An 18,724-nucleotide genomic window follows, 5' to 3' on the forward strand; every position below is an offset into this window, starting at 1 on the left:
TGCCTCACATTCTACTTTTAGAAACTCTGGGAAACTCCAGTAAGCAACACTCTGAGAACACAGTGTTCTGATGGGATAATACGGGACTGACAGGTCTTTAAGGTAATATGAAGCCTTGTTATGAGATGTGTATGCTGATAATCCACAACAAAGATTCACACATAGTCACAACACTTTCTTTTAACATTGTCGCACTGTATAATTCAGTTAACATTGTCTATTTAAACGTAATGACACTTTCGAGTCCTAACTACCCTGTCATATTAGCAGCAATATAATGCGGGACTTGTAGAAGTATTTCTTTAAATGTCAGTAAATATGACCTGCATTTAAAATGGGTTCAAATGTTATCAGTATAGAATACGCCAGCAAATATTTCAGGATTAGACAAAAACAACAAATCAAACCACAGGGAGTTTAGGAAGTGAACTTTATTTAAATAAATAGCCACATAAATAAACAATCATTCTTGAGCTAACATTTTCTCTCTCCTTGCCTTCCTTCTCCTACTTCTCTCCACACACACACAATCTCTCTCTCAAACACACACACAAACACAAACACATTCACACGGAGACATGCTCATGCTCACAGTCAAGTAACAAATCAAAAACAAAAACAAAACAAAAAAACATGAAATACTTCTTATTATCCAAGGTTTATCAAAATGGTCATCTTACAGGTTTGCATCAAGAGTTTTAGCGTTTCAATAGTTTTGTGAGTTGTTGTTTTTTGTTTTTTTTTTAATCATGAGAAACAAAACAAACAAAACCAGCAATACAAATGTAAGTAAAGTGCAAATCTTGCCTCCGTTTTAACAGCAAGTTTCAAAGGTTAAAGGAAAATATCAAAGGGGCGTCTGAGTGAGCGGCCGGTAAGGGAGCCGTCCATCGTTGTTTAGTAATCAGTGACAATCAGAAAAGGAGACCCCTGATTGCCTGTTTGTTCAGCTCAAGGCACAAGAGTTGGTAATGAGTGCAATCAACCAAAGAAAAGAAAAAAAGAAAAAAAAAAAAAAAGGAGGGCAGAAATATCAACACTGCATGTTTCCGAAGCAGGGCTCGGAAAAACACTGCTCCCCTGCAAGATGTTTCACAGATATGAGACAACTAACAAACTTAAAACAGTACACGTGTCTCGCAGCTTTCTAATGCTTCCTCTTATTTACCTGCTCACGAGCAGGTCAATTCCTCCTAACTCTTTCTAGCCAAATAAAAAAAAAAAAAAAAAGTTTCACTTCCTGCACAATATGGTATTGCTCGGTTTAGATTTTTTATTTTATTTTTTTTTTTCCTTCTTATTTTCTAGAAAAGTACAAAAATTAATACTACCATGGTCCTGATAGTAACACCTACAGATATAAACAATACGTGTAGCATTAGGGTTTGGTGGCAGCAGGAGTTTTCTTTTTCTCTTCTTTTCACCTCGCAGCAAACGCCAAGGAGATCGTGTGAAAATGGCAGCAAACCACCGTGCTACATCTCCAGACAGCATTCCAAGTGAGAAGTCAGTAGTGTGTGTGTGTCTTTGATAGATCGGCTGTCTCTTGTGCTGTTCACTCTTTGGTAAAACCCAAATGTTTACTCTGAGTTTAAAAGAACTACATGCATGCTGCGGGAAGACACAGCATTATAAAATGCCTTGAGTCGTTCCTCTCAAAAAAAAAAAAAAGAATAAAATAAAATATATATATATAGATATATATATCACTACAGTTTCGTGTCATTGTGTTACAGAACAAGTACCGTTTCTAGTCAGCTAGCCAGCACAGCAAGGTCATAGTTTGAACAATTTCAAAACAAGCCAACAAAAAACCCTCAGGCGAATGTACATGTAATTTAGACCCCATGTCCACTGGGTTTCCACGTGGAATATTGCACGGTTCCCACGATCTTTGTCCTGTATGAGAAAGCATTTTTCCTCCGATAGATTCTGTGGATTTTTATGAGTTTTTTGTTGACGTCTTTAAATTGTTGCCTCGTCAGGTGAAATTACTACGGATCCGTGTAGCCACACACGAGTAAGGTGCTACCGAGCTGACTGGTGTACCTGTTGTGCTTCACACAACCAGCGAGAGACGCTCATCGTCGTCTGACTGACGAGGATGCGGCGCCTCTTTGCAGCTTGAGGTAAAAGCAGCTTTTTGCGTAGCTAAAATATTCTTCTACTGAGAAAAAAAAATTTTAAATACAAAAAAAATCACAGTTTCGATAATGGATCAACTCTTTCAGTGACTGTAGGTAAGCTTAGGGCGCTATACTGCATGGTCATTGCACTGCTACAGAGAAATGTCTCTTCAGAAAGGCGAACAAAGTGGAAAAACAAAACAAAACAAAAAAAAGAAATAGGGAAAAGAGTTTTGGTCTTCTGTCCAGGCAAGTGAAAAACATAAAGAGCAATAAGTGAGTGTAAAAAGAAAGTAAATAACAGAGCCTTTCTGTCAAAAAACCCAAACTCCAACAGCATCAGACATGAGAAATAAGTAGATATATCTTAACTTTATGATATTGTTTCTTTTTGACTGACGATTTAGTGATGAAGGATGTTTGGCCTTGCCGACAGTCTTCCTCAACCTCACATGGCTGGTTGTTGATGAGGTTTGAAAGAATAAGAAGAATCGGTGCAGGTTGATAAAAGCACTGCGGAGGAGTGTCATTATGTCTGATACCACAATAGTTTACAGAAGAGCAGAAATCAGAACGAAAGCCCTCTTCTCTGGATTACTCTCTTTTTACATACACTGACCAGCAGGTGAGTGAGGACCGGGCAACGACCCGGGAAAGATTCAAGCAAGTTTTCAAGAAATGCACAGAAAAGGAAGCCCTGAAACGCAGGAGACTATTGTGCTTCAAAGTCTAAAAAAAGAATCTGAACTTTGTGACGAGCACATAGGACGATAAGACCATCCGGGAGAATCATAACTTCGGAGGCCAATAAAGAAAAACTGTGCATCAAGGAAGCCATAGAAATCAGGAAGTGGGCAACCAACTCCGTGACCCGTCAGATGAGACTGCAGACGCAGTTGAAAAATGTCAGTGAGGTGAAGCGTCCTGCATTACTAAGTTGTCAGTTAAAAAGAAACAATATCATAAAGTAGGTTTATCTGTTAATGTGAATTCTCATTTGTGTTCTGGTGAGTCCATCAGAGAGCTCGAGGGGAATTCTTCAGTCTATTATTGCTTCTCTGGCTGTCGGATGCCGATTCACGCCTCATCCAGAGTTTGGTTATTGCTTAGTCTTTAGCTTATACGATATCAAAAACGCACACATAATAATACACATGTGTCTGGACACATTCTCACATGTGTACCTGTAAATTTGTCGCTTGCAACTTCTTCTTTTTGTTATTGTTCCTCATTTCTCATCTCTTCTTTCCGGAGCTCAACGTCAAGACTTTGCTTCCTCTCAACAGCCTCCGTGTTTTATTTCACCATGACGCAGCTACTGAGCTGCTGCTGTCCAGCCAGACCCTGCATGTCGGGATCGGCGCCCGAGGCGGAGCCCATGCTCCACGCCGCCGGCTTGGAGAAGATGGGGAAGGAGTGCTGTGTGGCGGAGTGGGGTTGCTGCTGGAGGCCGGTGTAAGTGTGCGGGTGTGGCTGCTGGCTGATGTGCAGACGAGCCTCGAGGAGGAAGGCAGCGGAGGCCACGGGGGACATAGAGGAGGGGTAGCAGGACGAGGAGGATGAGGAGCAGCTGGAGGAGGAGGACGAGGAGGAGGGGACAGAAGTGGAGTCGAGGGTTTGTTGCCAGGGGCCGTGCTGGAGACCGGCCGAAGCCTGCTGGGCAGGGGCGTCGAACAAGGGGGAGGAAGCAAACACGGATGTAGGTTGAGGAGAGGCCGGCTGCTGCTGTGTCAGATAGAGCAGAGGATTCTGGGTAGGTCCGGTCTGAGCAGGCTGGACCTGAGGCTGCTGCTGGTGCTGAATCTGAAGCATCCTGAAAACGCAGAAATACTGAAGATCAGACTCCTGGTCTCACATCAGAGAAACCCCAGGTTTAAGGCTACACTTTGAGAAAGATTCTGTCAATAAGAACCACTGAAATTGTGCTGAATTAACAAAATGTCCAAATGTTTTAAAACTTTATCAGCATGGTTTTCCTGTCTCTATCTCTATATTGACTGAATCACATCTCCCACATAAAGTTCAGAGTTTCCCTGTGATAAGTTTGTCTCACCTTTGCTGGTGCAGCACCTCCTCCAGCATGCTGCGGTGCTCAGACAGGGCAGGACCCAGTGACCCTCGGCTGCCTCGGTTACAGGAGGGTGGAGGGGCGACCTGCCTCGTCAGACCCTTGATCTTATTTAATCCCAGAAGCCCTTTAGTGCGTGTGTTTTTCCTCAGCTGCTGGCGGAAAGCTTTGAGGCCTGCAGGAAAGCATGGGAACGTGTTATACAATACTCGTTTGATCTTGCAATTGGACACTGTGCGTGTTATAAAAGTGAATGTCTGGTTAGAAAAGTGACACGTTGGGGGGGAATTTGCTTCAGGCTCCTGTACCTTGGGTGAGGGAGGTGTCAGATGCTCTTCGACCCTCCTGGAAGCTGGCAGCGGGCAGGCTGCCCTGGGCCTGGGGCAGAAGGTGGGAGGAGAGAGCCAGGGGAGCTCTCGTAGGCTGCAGAGCTCCACCTTTCACCCCTGAGGCCAGAAGTGTTGACATGTCACCCATGGCAGCTTGCAAAGAGGGGGCGGGGTTAGATGAGGACTTTAGGCAGCTGTCAGATGAGGCGCCATCTGAGGGGCTGACCACGATGCCTACAGACAGAGAACAGGGATTAGATTCTGCATCACTGGCAGCATAAGGAACAATGTTTCAGTGTGCGTTCTCATACTTACAAGGTGGAGTGCACTGGTGGAAACGGGCGGAGACCTCAGCCAGCGTGTGTCTGCGGGAGGTGGTGGTAGGAGGGAGCAGAGGACTGAGAGTTGGCGTCACCTCCTCTTCTTCAAGGTCTCTTGGTCGCACTTCTTCGCTGATGCTGGTCTCCAGCAGGCTGTTGGGTGAAATGGAGCGGTTCCAGAGCAATCTGTTGAAGCTGGCCTCAACTGGAAAGACGACGCGCTGAAACAAAAGGAGGTAGTCTGTTAAGCACTGATCGCCAGCCGAGCAGGGTGTGGGAGTTATGATCTAAGACAGCCGTAACTAATCAACTACAACCTAATGGTTTTACCTGGAATAACCCGCCTTGGTCGCACTCGACCTCTGAGTACACAGGCGGAGTGTTTTTGGCTGGAATAGAAAATGCTGCAGTTCTGTAACTGTCAGTGGACTCCATGATTACCTAAAGGCAAGCAGAAAGCACAGAGCTCTTTAGTCTCGAAGCAGGCGACTGGATCAGGACGGTGGGTGTTTGTGCTCGAGGAGGGCTGACCTCTGGGCCGGTGGAGTCGGAGGTACTCCGGGGTCTCTGGCTCCAGGTGCCACACTGGCGGCTCAGCTGCTGCGAACGATGTTCACGCACCCTCTCCAGTAGCAGGTAGTAGATGGCGGAGAAGTGATTGTAGCTGCTGCTCTGCAACGACTGCAGAAAAAGAAGTAAATTAGTGGTTTTCCCACTTAAAACAAGTGACCTTTCCTCTTAGCATAAACAAAATTGTATATGGGTTTTAATTATAATGCAGGGTTAATTGTCTTCATTTCTGGCATTTAAGTCCCCGTGATTACATGCTGGACTTAAGTGACATCAGACAGTATGTCTCCAGATGCACTACTGCATGCACTTCATGCCCTAAAGCTGTTTAATAAAACTTTAATTTCCCCACTCACCTCGATCGTCCGCTGGCGGTCGATGCCGAGTGTGTTCATTATTCCCAGCACAGGCTCGCTGTAGTCCCCCAGGTTGGAGTTGTACTCGGTGATGGAGTGACTGAGGGTCTGGTGGGCGGCCGTCGGGTCCACCAGCATCCAGCGATGCTGCTTGATCTGGGCCACAGTGATCCTCTTAGCTGGATCTACCACCAGCATCTTACGGACGAGGTTTTCACAGTCTGCAGGACGCAAATTAAAAGAATTAGTCTCTGATCCTGTGCGAGGCTGATTTACAAGAGTTTGGGATTTTCTGTGGCCGATTGCGGGCTGACCTTGGGACATGAAGAAAGGAATTCTGAAGCGTCCCTCGGTGACTCTTTGTCGGAGGGCAGGAAGGCTGGGTCCATCGAATGGAAGAGAACCGCACACAAGAACATAAAGCACCACACCAAGGCTCTGTAAGGAAAGAGAATGGAGAATAATGGAACAACTCTTGTTAAATTCTTATTCTTAATCATTGTTAATACCTGCTCATTTGGAAATACAGCAAATAATCCCCTTACCCAAATGTCAAGCTGAGGCCCCTCGTACTCTTTTCCTTCAAACACCTCAGGGGCAGCATAAGGCGGGCTGCCACACCACGTAGACAGAGGATCGCCGGCATTGTAGAAGTTTCCAAATCCAAAGTCTACAAGACGGAGACAGAAAGTTGCACAACAACTTTGTTATTGCATTCCTGTTTGTTTTACATTTCAGCATCGGAGCTCCAGGCAAAGCAGATGCGTTATCATCCGCGGAGTCTTACGTAATTTGGCACAGAGGGACCAGAACTTATGTTAACTGATCATTTCTCACACAGAAAGCTCTTTGTTGGCGTCTGCATTGGTGATCTCAATTGCGAGGTCACCGTTATTTGACTGTTTGTGTGCCGAGTACATTTTTCTCTGCATCATATTCATTTGGGTGAAATGGGTGAATGATCTTTCCCAAGCATACAGACAGATAAAATATGAAATAATAATAATAATACAGTTTTTTGTTTATTATTTAGATTTAGACCGGGTTCATAAGAAGCTTAAATGTATGAATAGACGGGGTTAGATTTAAAGTAATCGACAGTTTCCCCAGGGTGCATCGTCTTCCTATCAGCAGAGAACAATCCATTCTGACAGTAGATGGAAAATGTCAAACCTACCAGCCAGCTTGATGTTCATGTTGGCATCCAGCAGCAGGTTCTCGGTTTTTAGGTCACGGTGAACGATGTGGTGTCGATGGCAGTAGTCCACCGCCGTCAGAATCTGCCAGAACTTCTTCCGTGCTTCATCTTCGCTCATGCGGCCGTTTGAGGTCAGGTGGTCTGGAGGGACAGGGGTTATTTTAGTGCAAGTCCACATGAGGGACTGAAATGTCTTGCAAGACTGCGCACTTGGACTCACCAAACATCTCTCCGTTCTTTGCGTACTCCGTCACAATGTACAGCATATCTTTGGTCTCCATGACCTAAGAGAAAGAAAAGTGGAAGAAAAATAAATAAAGCGAAGGGTTCAAACCAACTGGGTCATCGGCAGCTGGAGACTGTATCCGAGGATGAAAATCCATTCCCAGGCTTTAACTGCAGCCCGCTTTAGGCATTTCAAAGCATGAGACGTTTTCTCAACACAAAAAATCCCCTTATTTTACTTCCCCGTTTACTTGTTCCACATTAAACACCAACTCTCAGGCTTTCCATTATCTGACATGTTGCATAAACCAGCCGTCACCAACTTCCTCCAGGCATTTCTATCATGCCTTAAAAGCCATTAATAAATGCCAGCACAAACCCACAAAGGAACATTATCTCACACGGTTCATCAAACGGCTTTCTCTGAGGCTGACGCCCATCAACAACAGGAATGTCGCGTTGATGTGAGGATTCTTGTGTCTGTTTGTATTTCTAGGAATTGTGAAAAACTGGTTGCAAACGGGCCAATCCCCTTGTGTCAGGAAAACCGTGAACAGTGTCTTCAACAATGAGAACACCTTGAGGGAAAGAAAAAAGGAAATGCCTGGTGTTTTCCTAGATCTCACAGTAAAACTCAATGTCCCAGACGGGCCTTCTGGAGACACCAATGAGCTGAAAGGTTGCACAAAGGAGCAAATTTCATTTTTTTTTTTCCCCATCAGGTGACAAAAGCCCACGTCTGGATGATATTGTTGGCCGACTCTGAATTGAATGTCACTGGATTGTGCTGAATGGTGGAGCTTAATTCTTTTCAGCCGTCGGCCCCTTTAGAAGACTGCGTGACCATGATACAATACAGAGATGCCTCCAAGCGGGAAGTTGTCTTTATCAGCGAGATAGGGCAGCTCTCCGGAGCTCAGTCACCTTGAGGTGCGGCTGACGTCACCGTGCAGGCAACACAGCAGAGCAGAGCGAGGGCCCTTCAAACCTTAGCAGGAGGAGGATTAACCCCTTAACGTCTGAGTTTTGCATTTCATTTGCCTCAAAGGAGGCTGCTGCGAGAAAGGAGGGATTCAGGCTCAAAATGAAAATCAATTTCTAGCATTACCTTAAGACAACCCGAGTGCGGGGGGGGGGGGGGGGGGGGGGGATGCATCACGTACAGGATGTAGACAAGATAGAGGTCATCCTTGTTACATCAGCAGTGACATCATTTCTAGTTATAATGAAAATCGACTGATCACCATGTGACTGGTGAATACTTGCAGATAAAGTCAGAATGTGTAACGTTCCCTTTGTTACGCAATTTTTGGGGGAATCAATTCCACTGAAAACGTATCTGATTTTTGCACTTCGATATAACAACCTACTATTATGTTAAGAGTTTCCACATCGTTTTGAGCTGCAGCTAGTCTGGACTTGAAACGCTGTCCAGTGTCACTGCTGATTAATACGCCTCGACACTCGGTTGACGCGTCTGAAGAATGCATGAAACATAATTGCCTTTAAACCGCCTCAAGTGCTTGCATGTCCATATGTATTAGAGGAGAGTTTCATATGCTCATGTAATATTGATTTCTGCTCGTCATCTGCAATACATCCTGAATTGTGCATTTTCCTGGTTTAAAAAATAAACAAATAAAAAGAAGCAGACAGAAAACCGATCCCTGGTTGTCTAACATAACTGCCTGCTTTTTTTTTTTTTTTTCTTATTTACCTCATACTACTGTATTTTATACATCAATAATTCAAACTGGGCATCTTTCAAGACATTTGCATTGCATGTAATTATAATTTTGCAGCTTAAATACTGAGCAAGAAATATACTAAAGGGGTTCGTGTTGCTTAGTCTATTTGAAAATCTGAGCAAAACATGCTTAAATGTTTGAATAGATTTTAAGATAAAGAAAAAAAAAAGGCTGCATCAGAGAATATTTAATTGAAAAAACAAATGATTCAATGATTTATTACTTGTCAAAACATCAGCAAAATGACTATATTGTCTCACGGTCGCCTCTGGCGGGGTTAGGGTTAGGGTACTTGTACTGATATGTTTTTCCATAAATAAAGACATGTCCTTGTTTTTCAGGAAATGAGAGCTGCTCCACATGAAGTAAACCGTAACAAGAAGCAAAGCTGAACAAAGGACAGGGGGGAAAAAAAATTAAAAATCCATATTAAAAAAAGACAAAGGGTATCGTTTGTGCGCGTGTTTGTTTGTTTGTTTGCGGGTATTTGGTGGCAGACGCTGCCGCAGAGCTTGTGAGGTCAGGTGAGAGGGAAAAAGCGGATTCTTGCGACTAAGTCTTCAATTTGATTAGCAGTAAAGCGGTGCTTTGTGTGTGTGTGTGTGTGTGGGGGGGGGGGGGGGGTCCTTCACGTGAGCCACAGACACATTGCACTTGGCTGGAACAGGTGTTAATTGGTCTGAACGCACAGACCTGTGGACGCCTCCCTCTAACCAGCAGTCTCCTGACGCCTCCAGCGCCCCATAACTGTGCAATCAAATCCACCATTATATAACCAGAAAAAAAGAAAAAAAAAAAAAAAAGCATGTAGGTATTGCACTGTTCCCAGCACCGACTGGTACCCATGATTACTCTCACACTAACTCTCTCTCACTTTCTTTAATACTCACTCGCACAGGGAGGTCAAAAGGGATTGCGCTAATGCTGCCGGGCTGTACTTATGATTCAGTGCACTCTGAGAGCCAGCACCTCACCACAGGCTGGCACAGACCACTTTAGATACTAATTGCCCTTTATTTTGCATCAAACAACTGCCCTGCTGCATCCACATCACTACAACAATGAGACACAATACCCTCCTGCCGCACACCATGCCCACAGCAACAAGCATCTGCAAAGCCCCCGTTAATAGATCATTTTCTCCCCGGATTGGTGCATATATTCAGGCTGGCTGCACGCAGACACTTCACAATCCTGCTCAATGACAATGAGGATGTAATGCGGGCTGAATCACTAACCGCTCCACAAACACAGCTCTGTGCACACACACACACACACACACACACACACACACACACACACACACACACACACACACACACACACACACACACACACACACACACACACACACACACACACACACACACACACACACACACACACACACACACACACACATTGCACATCAACCCGCCACACTGGCCAGACATCATATATAATGCACACCTGGTAGAGTTTGATGATGTGGGGGTGGTTCAGCAGCTTCATTATCTGCACCTCTCTGTAGAGCTTCTCCAGGTTGGAGGGATTCAGCCTGGTTTTATCAATGATTTTGATAGCCACCTAAAATAAAAGGAGAAAAAAAAAATTGGTGTAAATAAGAATAATGATGATAGTAATAAGCAGATGAATATTCTATAAAGGTATGTTCGGGTAGAAGAGCAACTGACCTGTGTTTTAGTGACTTTGTGTTTGGCCAGTTTCACCACCGCAAAGTTTCCTTTCCCCAGGGTGCGGATGATCTCGTAGAAGCCGACCTGCAGTGGCTTTCCCTGGGCAGGGCTGGGCTGAGCCCCCCGGCTGGTTTCCGTCATGACCACCATGGTGCACAAACCCGTGTGGACTTACAACGTCGGTGTGTGTGCGTGAGATTGTGTGTGAAGGCTGGTACCTGCAGAGCCACACAGAGACAGAGCGTCCTGTATAATTCATTACAGATAAACAATACGTCGATATGTCGTCGTTCAACTTATAATGAGCATTAAAGGTCATCAGTGATGAGTCAAAATAAATAAAAAGGGTGTGAACGGAAAAAAACTAAATTATCATTATTATTATTATTCTAGAGTTAAAGTATTAAACGTACGAAACAGAAAGTGAATACAATTAAGTGAATTCGTTGTGGGAAGTGGCGCGACTAAAAGAAGTAATGAAATTGTTGCGATGATTCCGTGTCAAGCAGCCGAACGTGAGAGTTAATGAGAGTAATGTTACCTTAGAAAGACATGAACCGCCTCCTCTCGCAGCTCAGACAGAGATCAGAGGAAACGTGAACCATTCCACACGCGGAGCTCCGGGTTAAAAAGAAAAGAAACCAAACAAGAAGAAGAGGGGAAAAACAGTCACGGGGAAACTTTTCTTTCCTCCCGTCTTCACGTTGTGGTAACGGCGTCTCGGCCCGGGACTGCGCTCGGTGCGGCCGGTGTGCGTGCGCCAGTGAGCTCCGGCGGAATGCAGCGCTGACGGCTTCGGCACTCACACGGGGGGGAACTCCTCCTCTCCTCCTCCTCCTCCTGCTCCTCCCTTCCCTCCGCCACCATAACAAATTGATACCCACCTTATTTACGTCACACCTACGTCAGAGCGCGGAGCCGGGTGCACGGCAAGGCCGGACCCGAGCGCAAGGAACAGGTTGCCGGGCAACCGCGCGGCTCGGGCTCACGGTGACGCGGGTGCTGATGGAGGGGTTGCCTGGAGATGGGGGAGGTGACGTCAGTCGCGGAGATGTGTCACCACGTGATTTTCCTCGTTGCTCGCGGGCTGCCTCGCGACGCTCTCGCTCCACAGACCGGCTGCACGCGCGAGTTGAGCAGAGAAACAGAAAGCAACTGTTGATCGTCACCGAAACATTTGTTTGTTTGTTTATGTATCGCGTTGTTTTTCTAAGCAAATAAACTATAGACAATTCCACTCACATAAAAAGGAATGTTTTTATAAAGTAACAAAAAGGTAAACTTTATTCAAGTACTTTTATTTACAGAAAAGTGAACTATTTTCAATATACTACATGTTATATTCATTTTAAATTGAAATTGAAGCCTATGATATCTATAAAAAAGTAGAATCTTTTTTAATGTACTGTTAAATCAAAATGTATTAGATATTCCCTTTATAAAGAACAGATGTTGCATGAAAAAACAGATAAAGAAAAAAAAAGTTAAATAGAATATATATATATAGTAATAAACTGCTGATTCTAATCTTAACATCTGTACAAATACATATTTTCATATTTCTTATTTCTTTTTATTTCTTATGCAACTTTCAAAAGGCACATATGGTGCAGAACGCCTTTGTGACCTTGTATCAACCATTACGAGACATGCAGACATAGCTTTTAAAAGAGTGTCATATAGGAGGAAAAGTTCAATATGGGAATAATAGATTTTTCCGTTTCACAGCTGATATCAGCTGATATCAATGATGTGCTTCACTTGTTTTTGAATAGTTCGACCTGAATTGCAGCTACACATAGAGAACTTTTACATTACATTATTCGGTTGAGACAAATAGCTGTGGGGGAAAAAAGAACTGTTTTCTATGAGCTCGGTCCAAGACATCAAGACAAGTTGAACAAATTCCAGAAAGTTGTGAACAAATTTTCTGTGACTATTTTATAAATGCTGTTAACCCATCAAGAAATATTAATGAGTTTCTAATTGATAGTAATGAAGTAGCTGTATATTCAGTTATAATAGGAAACAGCCTTATGTTTTTAACTGGCTGTATAGGTAATAGGACAGTTATTGTCGATGAAGTGTACTTGACTTTCTTGTTCATTAAAACAGTGTTAGAGCCATAGTTAGCCAAATACAACTATACCTTTTCAGAAATCTAAAGTAAACATCTGTGCTTGCAAATGAGTTGCTGTGTGCTGCTGATTTGATAATTAAAGGCGCTGTTGGTATTTGACTTCCTTTGCATTTTCCTGTGACTCAGTTGCCATTCAAAGCTCACTGAGGGCTTTTTATTTGCTGAAGGATGTCAAACCCATTGGTATAGCTCACTTCAGGACCACAGATACCTGTGGTTTGTATCTCAAAGTAAGATGCTTCAAATTGTCAAACAGTTGAACTGAAAACTGACAAATGGGATGGCGAAATTTACTTAAAAGTCAAAATTGCTGATGGTAATTTCCCCCGAGTGTTTTGTCTGTGTGGCAGAGACCACAGAGGGGGAAAATTCAAGAAGACAACTTTCACATGTTGGTGGACCGAACGTTACACAGCGGCCCACAGAACAAAGTCAAAGTAAATTCCAAACATCAAACTCGGGGGAGAGACAGATCCGGCCCTCTCACATTCTGAAATGTTAAAGGAATGCAAATCACATGCAAACTGTCTCAACTGAAAGGTCACACAATGTTTTGATGCACACTCACAACAAAAACCACACAACCCACTCTGCTCGTCTCACTGTTTTTCATAACCAAACGTCTGCATCCATTTGACGAAGAGCCTCACTAACATGTTGCAGTCGGCGTCTTTCCTGAGTGAGCATGGGCAATGTCGCCATGGTTACATAAACTGTATAATGAACTGAGTCTGATTGTTAAAAGACATTGGTACGTTTTCCACCGTTGGTATTGCTAAACAAGAAAGTTAGGTGGGGCTTTGTCAGGGTTATAAGGCTCTTTTGTCAGTTTTACTTTTGCACAATTACTCACAGAAAATAGAAGAAATAAGCATTGAGTTACAGTGCAGAGAGAGGCAAAACGTATAAAGGCTTATTTGAATCATTCAGTTAATGTTCAGACGAATACAATAAATAAAACAAGTCATAGTAAGTGATTGTAGTGAATATGTTTGACTGAAGCAACAAAAAGACTATTTCCTGGGCTGTCGTGGTTAGCACTTTTCTGTTGCAGGAACCCATGATGTCATGTGTCTGAACAATACCCTCCCCCGTGTTGGACGTGGTGGGCCCCACGTAGTCCTCCCAGTTGCTTGTTTGGGCCGAGCCTGACCGGGACACACAGGCTACCCAGTCACCAGGCGCTCGCTGGCCAACAACATCACCGGGCCTGGCTCCAGGGGTAGTGACCCTTGTCTGGACAGGACATTCCAGACCCGTCGGCCTTGGGTGGCCCTACCGGGAGCATGTGTTCTGGACAGCATAGCTCTGAAGATCACTTGACCGCACAAGCCTTTCTGACATGACATGGCCACAGTCCAGGAAGTGACACATCACAAATACTATCCTTGTTTTGAGATTTTCTATATTTTGCGGCTCTAGGCAAATGTCATTTGCTGATCAGTGGATGGATGGATGGATGGATGGATGGATAAAAAATTAAGTTCTTCACAAGCAAGAACTTCAAAACAATGGTATGTTACATTTCAATCCTAATTAAAATTCTCCCACACATGATCACTGGATTTAGTCACACTGTGTCTTGAGATCTATTTTGATGACCGGCTACTTTCTTCACCCGACAAAATGAAGCTGCAGAGATAAAATACACATATGTTAAAAATAATTAACCTCCCTTGTTTACTTTGGTTTTATTTCCCCCATGTTCAATTTTCTATCATTTCCATCCTCAATGATACAAAATAATCAGGCTCTGTAATTATATGAACTATTAATTCTGTATATTTGACACATTTGAGACATTTTTAAGAACTCTATGAAGATACATGAAATCACGTGTGTTCTTGTCATAATGACACTGCTGAGAAAAAGAAATGACTAAAAGAAGAAGAAACTATTTCCCAAAGATGACAAAAATAAAATGCACGTAATTATTCATGTGACCGGATTTCGGTCGCCCTCGTGTGTTATTGCATCATGTTGCTGTATGTTGGAGGGAGACATGTCAGCACACATTGCGGAGTTACATGGCTGAACACAACTTTCAGATGAAGATTTGGAGAAAAGAGAAACCGCGATAAAAGAAAGAAAGAATATGCCCGGCAGTGCAGAGAAATGTGCTGAAGATGAGCCAAACTGCTTTCAACACACATCAGTCTCACAACGGCAACGTCTCATCGCTGGAAATGACACAAGCGCTGCCCTCCCTTGTTGTGTCAGTACCACTTTGTGTCTTTCTCTTGCACACACACACACACACACACACACACACACACACACACACACACACACACACGCACACACACACCCACACACCCACACACACACACACACACACACACACACACACACACACACACACACACACACACACACACACACACACACACACACACACACACACACACACACACACACACGCACACACTTATGATACCATCTATTTGTTGCTGTCCTCTGGTGAACTTTAATCTGTCTGCGTTTGTGTGTCATTATCAGGATTAATGGGAGACACTGATGCAACAAAAGTCCAAGAACTCCCTGTTTGTGTGCTGACAAAAGACTAGTATAATTCCTGCCGTCAGCTGTGCAGCACGACCGCAGAGAAATGCACACAAGAGCATGTGAACCGTTACTGTTTGGTGTTCGGCAGGTATCAGTGTTTACTCAAAAAACAAGTGACTAATCAGACACGGTTCCCTGCACAGTGTTCGACAACCACCAAACCACAGCTGCAAGGCTGTTTGAGATGTGTGTCACGTGTGCTTCTGATACCCTTTTTTTTTTTCTTCCCCCCCCAAAATGTGGCTGCTCAAAGGTCAACTCAAGAAGTATTTCAGTCTCTTTTAGCACCCACTTAAATTCTGCAGGGTGACAGTGAGCAGACGGTGCCTGACAGGATGTGATGAGGACTTCCCGCCCGCTAGGTAGTTCACATATTCTCACTAGTAATCAAACTAACTGTGGTCTAAAACGGCAAGGGAAAAAAATTTGATTAAGAGAAAACAAAAATCTGTGACGGTCAAGCACCCACTGCGGTTAATCTTGTTTCGTGTAATTATGTCCAGCCAGCAGATCTAATAAAATTCAATCGTCCCCTGGCTGCTCTTTTCAAACAATACCTATCAGAGAACATCTGGACTTCAAGGTCGGGATCACAAGACGGCGGAAAATCCTTTGATGGTGAGATGTGCGTCTACAAAACAAGATTAAACCAGACACTGGGAGAGAAAACAAATCCATTGCTTTGAAATGCTGAATTATTACATGAGCCAAACTTTATCTCCCCAGCTTGCCTGCTGGTGTTTTCCTAACCGCAGAGAAGGAACAGAGACACCAAACTGTAGTACAACTAGTACATCTCAGCATGTCTCTGGAATAGCTGCTGCTTCAGAATAATATATACTGGGAATCAACACGCACATATATTGTATTTTTGTTCATGGCAACTACTGTGTGCATTAGTTACTGTGGTGTTTTGTTACTACTTTTTTTTATTTTTCTCTTCGTTTCCATTACATTTTAAATTGCAGGTCACCAGTCTGTGACAGGGCAAACACAAAAAGACACGTAATAACACTTTTACATGCGCACCTATAGGACAATTTAGAGTGAATTTATTTAGAATCCATCTTTTGCGACAATGGGAGATAAAGATAAAAAAAACAAAAAACACGTTCAGCTCTAAATGGAAAAGTTTCAGAGCCCAGACTGAAACTGTTGCTGTGAGGACAACGAATAACCACAATATAACCAGAACTATAGAGGTATTGGGTCATCAGTTGGAATTTTAATACAGTATTAGTGTAGTTGATGTCATTCTGACCGCTTAAATTTTTTTGATCCTTATTTGTTGATGGAATTCTAACAGAAAACCCGGAGGAAAGCAGAAGGAGAGTATCATGAGTAAGAAATCCCATGTCATGGTGTAAATTTACTTTCCAGTGTTATTTTGAAGTTCTCATGCTGCGTCTCGTGTCAGACTTTCTCTCCGCGTGTCTGATTGCTGTCCCCTGCCCTGATGTGTTTCACCTGTGAATGAGTGCATGACTGTCTTCACCTGGTGTCTGAGGTATAATACAGTATATTGTCGGGTTGTCTTGTGTGTCTCTGCCTGGGTTGCATTACTGTGTCTCTTCCTGTGGTTTCAACTTTCCTGAGTTTTTTTTGCCCTCATGTGATTTCTGCATTCCTTGCGCTCCAGCTTTAGACTTTTGGTTTTTTTGGGCTTAAAATGAAATAAAATGAGCATTAACTGTTGTTTGGCCAACTGAATCCTCCTTTCAGTGACCTGTGACATCCCATATCTGTAAGGCCAATGAAAACCAACAGTATGAAACCATGCTAAGCGCTTCATTAGTAATATCCTGTAGTCCATCAAAATAAAATGCAGATCAATACAAGAATATGGATCTATCTAATGCCTGTCTTCTTGAGGGTCTCTTCCCATGGTAAAATAAACATTTTTACACTGAAAATGCTGAATTAATATCTCATAATGAACTTACTGCACCGTTAAATACATTTCTTTGTCACCTATTTGTCACATCTTCAGCTGTTTCACCTCTGGTGAAAGTAATATATCCACCTGCGAAATGTGTGAACTTTATTGACGTTTGTGTTTTATTGTCATTCCATTATCATATTATTGGAAATCGCCTACTTCCTAGCAGCTTCAACTGAACACCCAAAACCTTTCAACAAGGTATCAACATCAATTATACCAGCTTTGGATTAGAAAGTAAGTCAGTGTCATTGCATATTTAAACTGGCAACAGGAGCTCTGTGTAACTAGTGTCATGTTTACTGTGTTAAAGATTGTACCAACATCTATTAGAATAGCCCTAAGTATGGTAAAACTGAAGTTGACCGGAGTGTAATTGGTCAGACCAAGCATCTGTTGAACACCAAAGCAAGGTAGGCAGGTACCCCTCGATACATACACACTTCATCTAACACGCGTTCTTTGGATAGTTGGAGGATTCGGAGATCCCTGGAGAAAACTCAGGCGCAAGGAAAACATGAAAACTTAACACAAAACAACACAGCAGAGGCTCCCATAAGTAACCAGTAACCATTTGTGCTGATGATGATTCAGTAAATGTAAGTCACATGATAAAAATGTGAAGTTTGCCTTCAGTATATGGAAAATCAAACAGACTTCATCTTGTGATATCATTGAGTTTTTAAACCGTTTGCTTATCATTTCTTCAGAATGTTATCTAGTATTACCGCACGGCGGGTTTCCATAGACAGGAAATAGATCCTGCACGTCAAAAAAAGAAATCTGCAAAAGATAATGAAAAGAAAGAACAATAGGTGTCCAGTAAAGAGGGAAACCTGAAGGAAAAAGGGAAAAGAAAGTAAATGAAGAAAATTAGGTCAGGGTCGGGTGGGGGTGCGCTTCCTCTATTGATCATCCCTCCGACCGTGACGCACACAATCGCAATGAACTCTTATGATCCTCGGCACTCAGGGTCCAGCAGGTCGGACCTCAGTGATGAAATCTATCATGTGCCCACCGAGGCAGAGCCGAGCAGATGACCCTCTCCATCACTGACCTGCCAAGGGCTTCTGGGTTCAACACGTGATCCTGCCATCTTTACCTGATGGAGCGCAGGAGGATAGTGTGACATTGGAATCCAATTGTCTACTCAGACAATCAGTCGAGGTCAGTAATTCACTTAAATAAAGAAGGACTGATAACACTGATGAGCAGAAAAGAAAGACCTTTCTTCTTCTCTTCCTGTGGCAGGAAGAAAGATAAATAACCTTCCTTCTATTTAAGGTATTACGTGAAGGCAGATCTCATGTTATTGTGGGGAATTACAAAGAAGACATTTTCAGAGGATCACCGTATGACTAAGCATTTTACATGCATGAAAACCGAACAATATACTAGAAAGTAAAGTGAGTTGTAGTAATATTCAAGACACATTTCTGCTCCCACTAGCAAAATTAGGATTTT

At 43.3% G+C, this 18,724-nt stretch overlaps 1 protein-coding gene across 1 annotated transcript; it reads right to left on the bottom strand.

The window, feature by feature from the left end:
• Window positions 1-1,729: 1,729 nt before the first annotated feature.
• On the bottom strand, window positions 1,730-11,270 carry sik1 (salt-inducible kinase 1). The gene is made up of 14 exons (XM_080479186.1): window positions 11,158-11,270; window positions 10,614-10,834; window positions 10,390-10,506; window positions 7,188-7,251; window positions 6,947-7,108; window positions 6,315-6,439; window positions 6,084-6,207; window positions 5,770-5,990; window positions 5,375-5,524; window positions 5,174-5,284; window positions 4,839-5,064; window positions 4,503-4,757; window positions 4,180-4,369; window positions 1,730-3,939 (listed from the first exon to the last, which is right to left on the bottom strand). The coding sequence occupies exons 2-14, from the start codon at window positions 10,764-10,766 to the stop codon at window positions 3,423-3,425; spliced, it is 2,415 nt and encodes an 804-aa protein (XP_080335312.1). The 5' UTR covers window positions 10,767-10,834; window positions 11,158-11,270; the 3' UTR covers window positions 1,730-3,422.
• Between the last annotated feature and the right edge of the window lie 7,454 nt (window positions 11,271-18,724).

Source organism: Lipophrys pholis (assembly GCF_963383615.2).
Source record: "Lipophrys pholis genome assembly, chromosome: 13".
NCBI lineage: Eukaryota > Metazoa > Chordata > Actinopteri > Blenniiformes > Blenniidae > Lipophrys > Lipophrys pholis.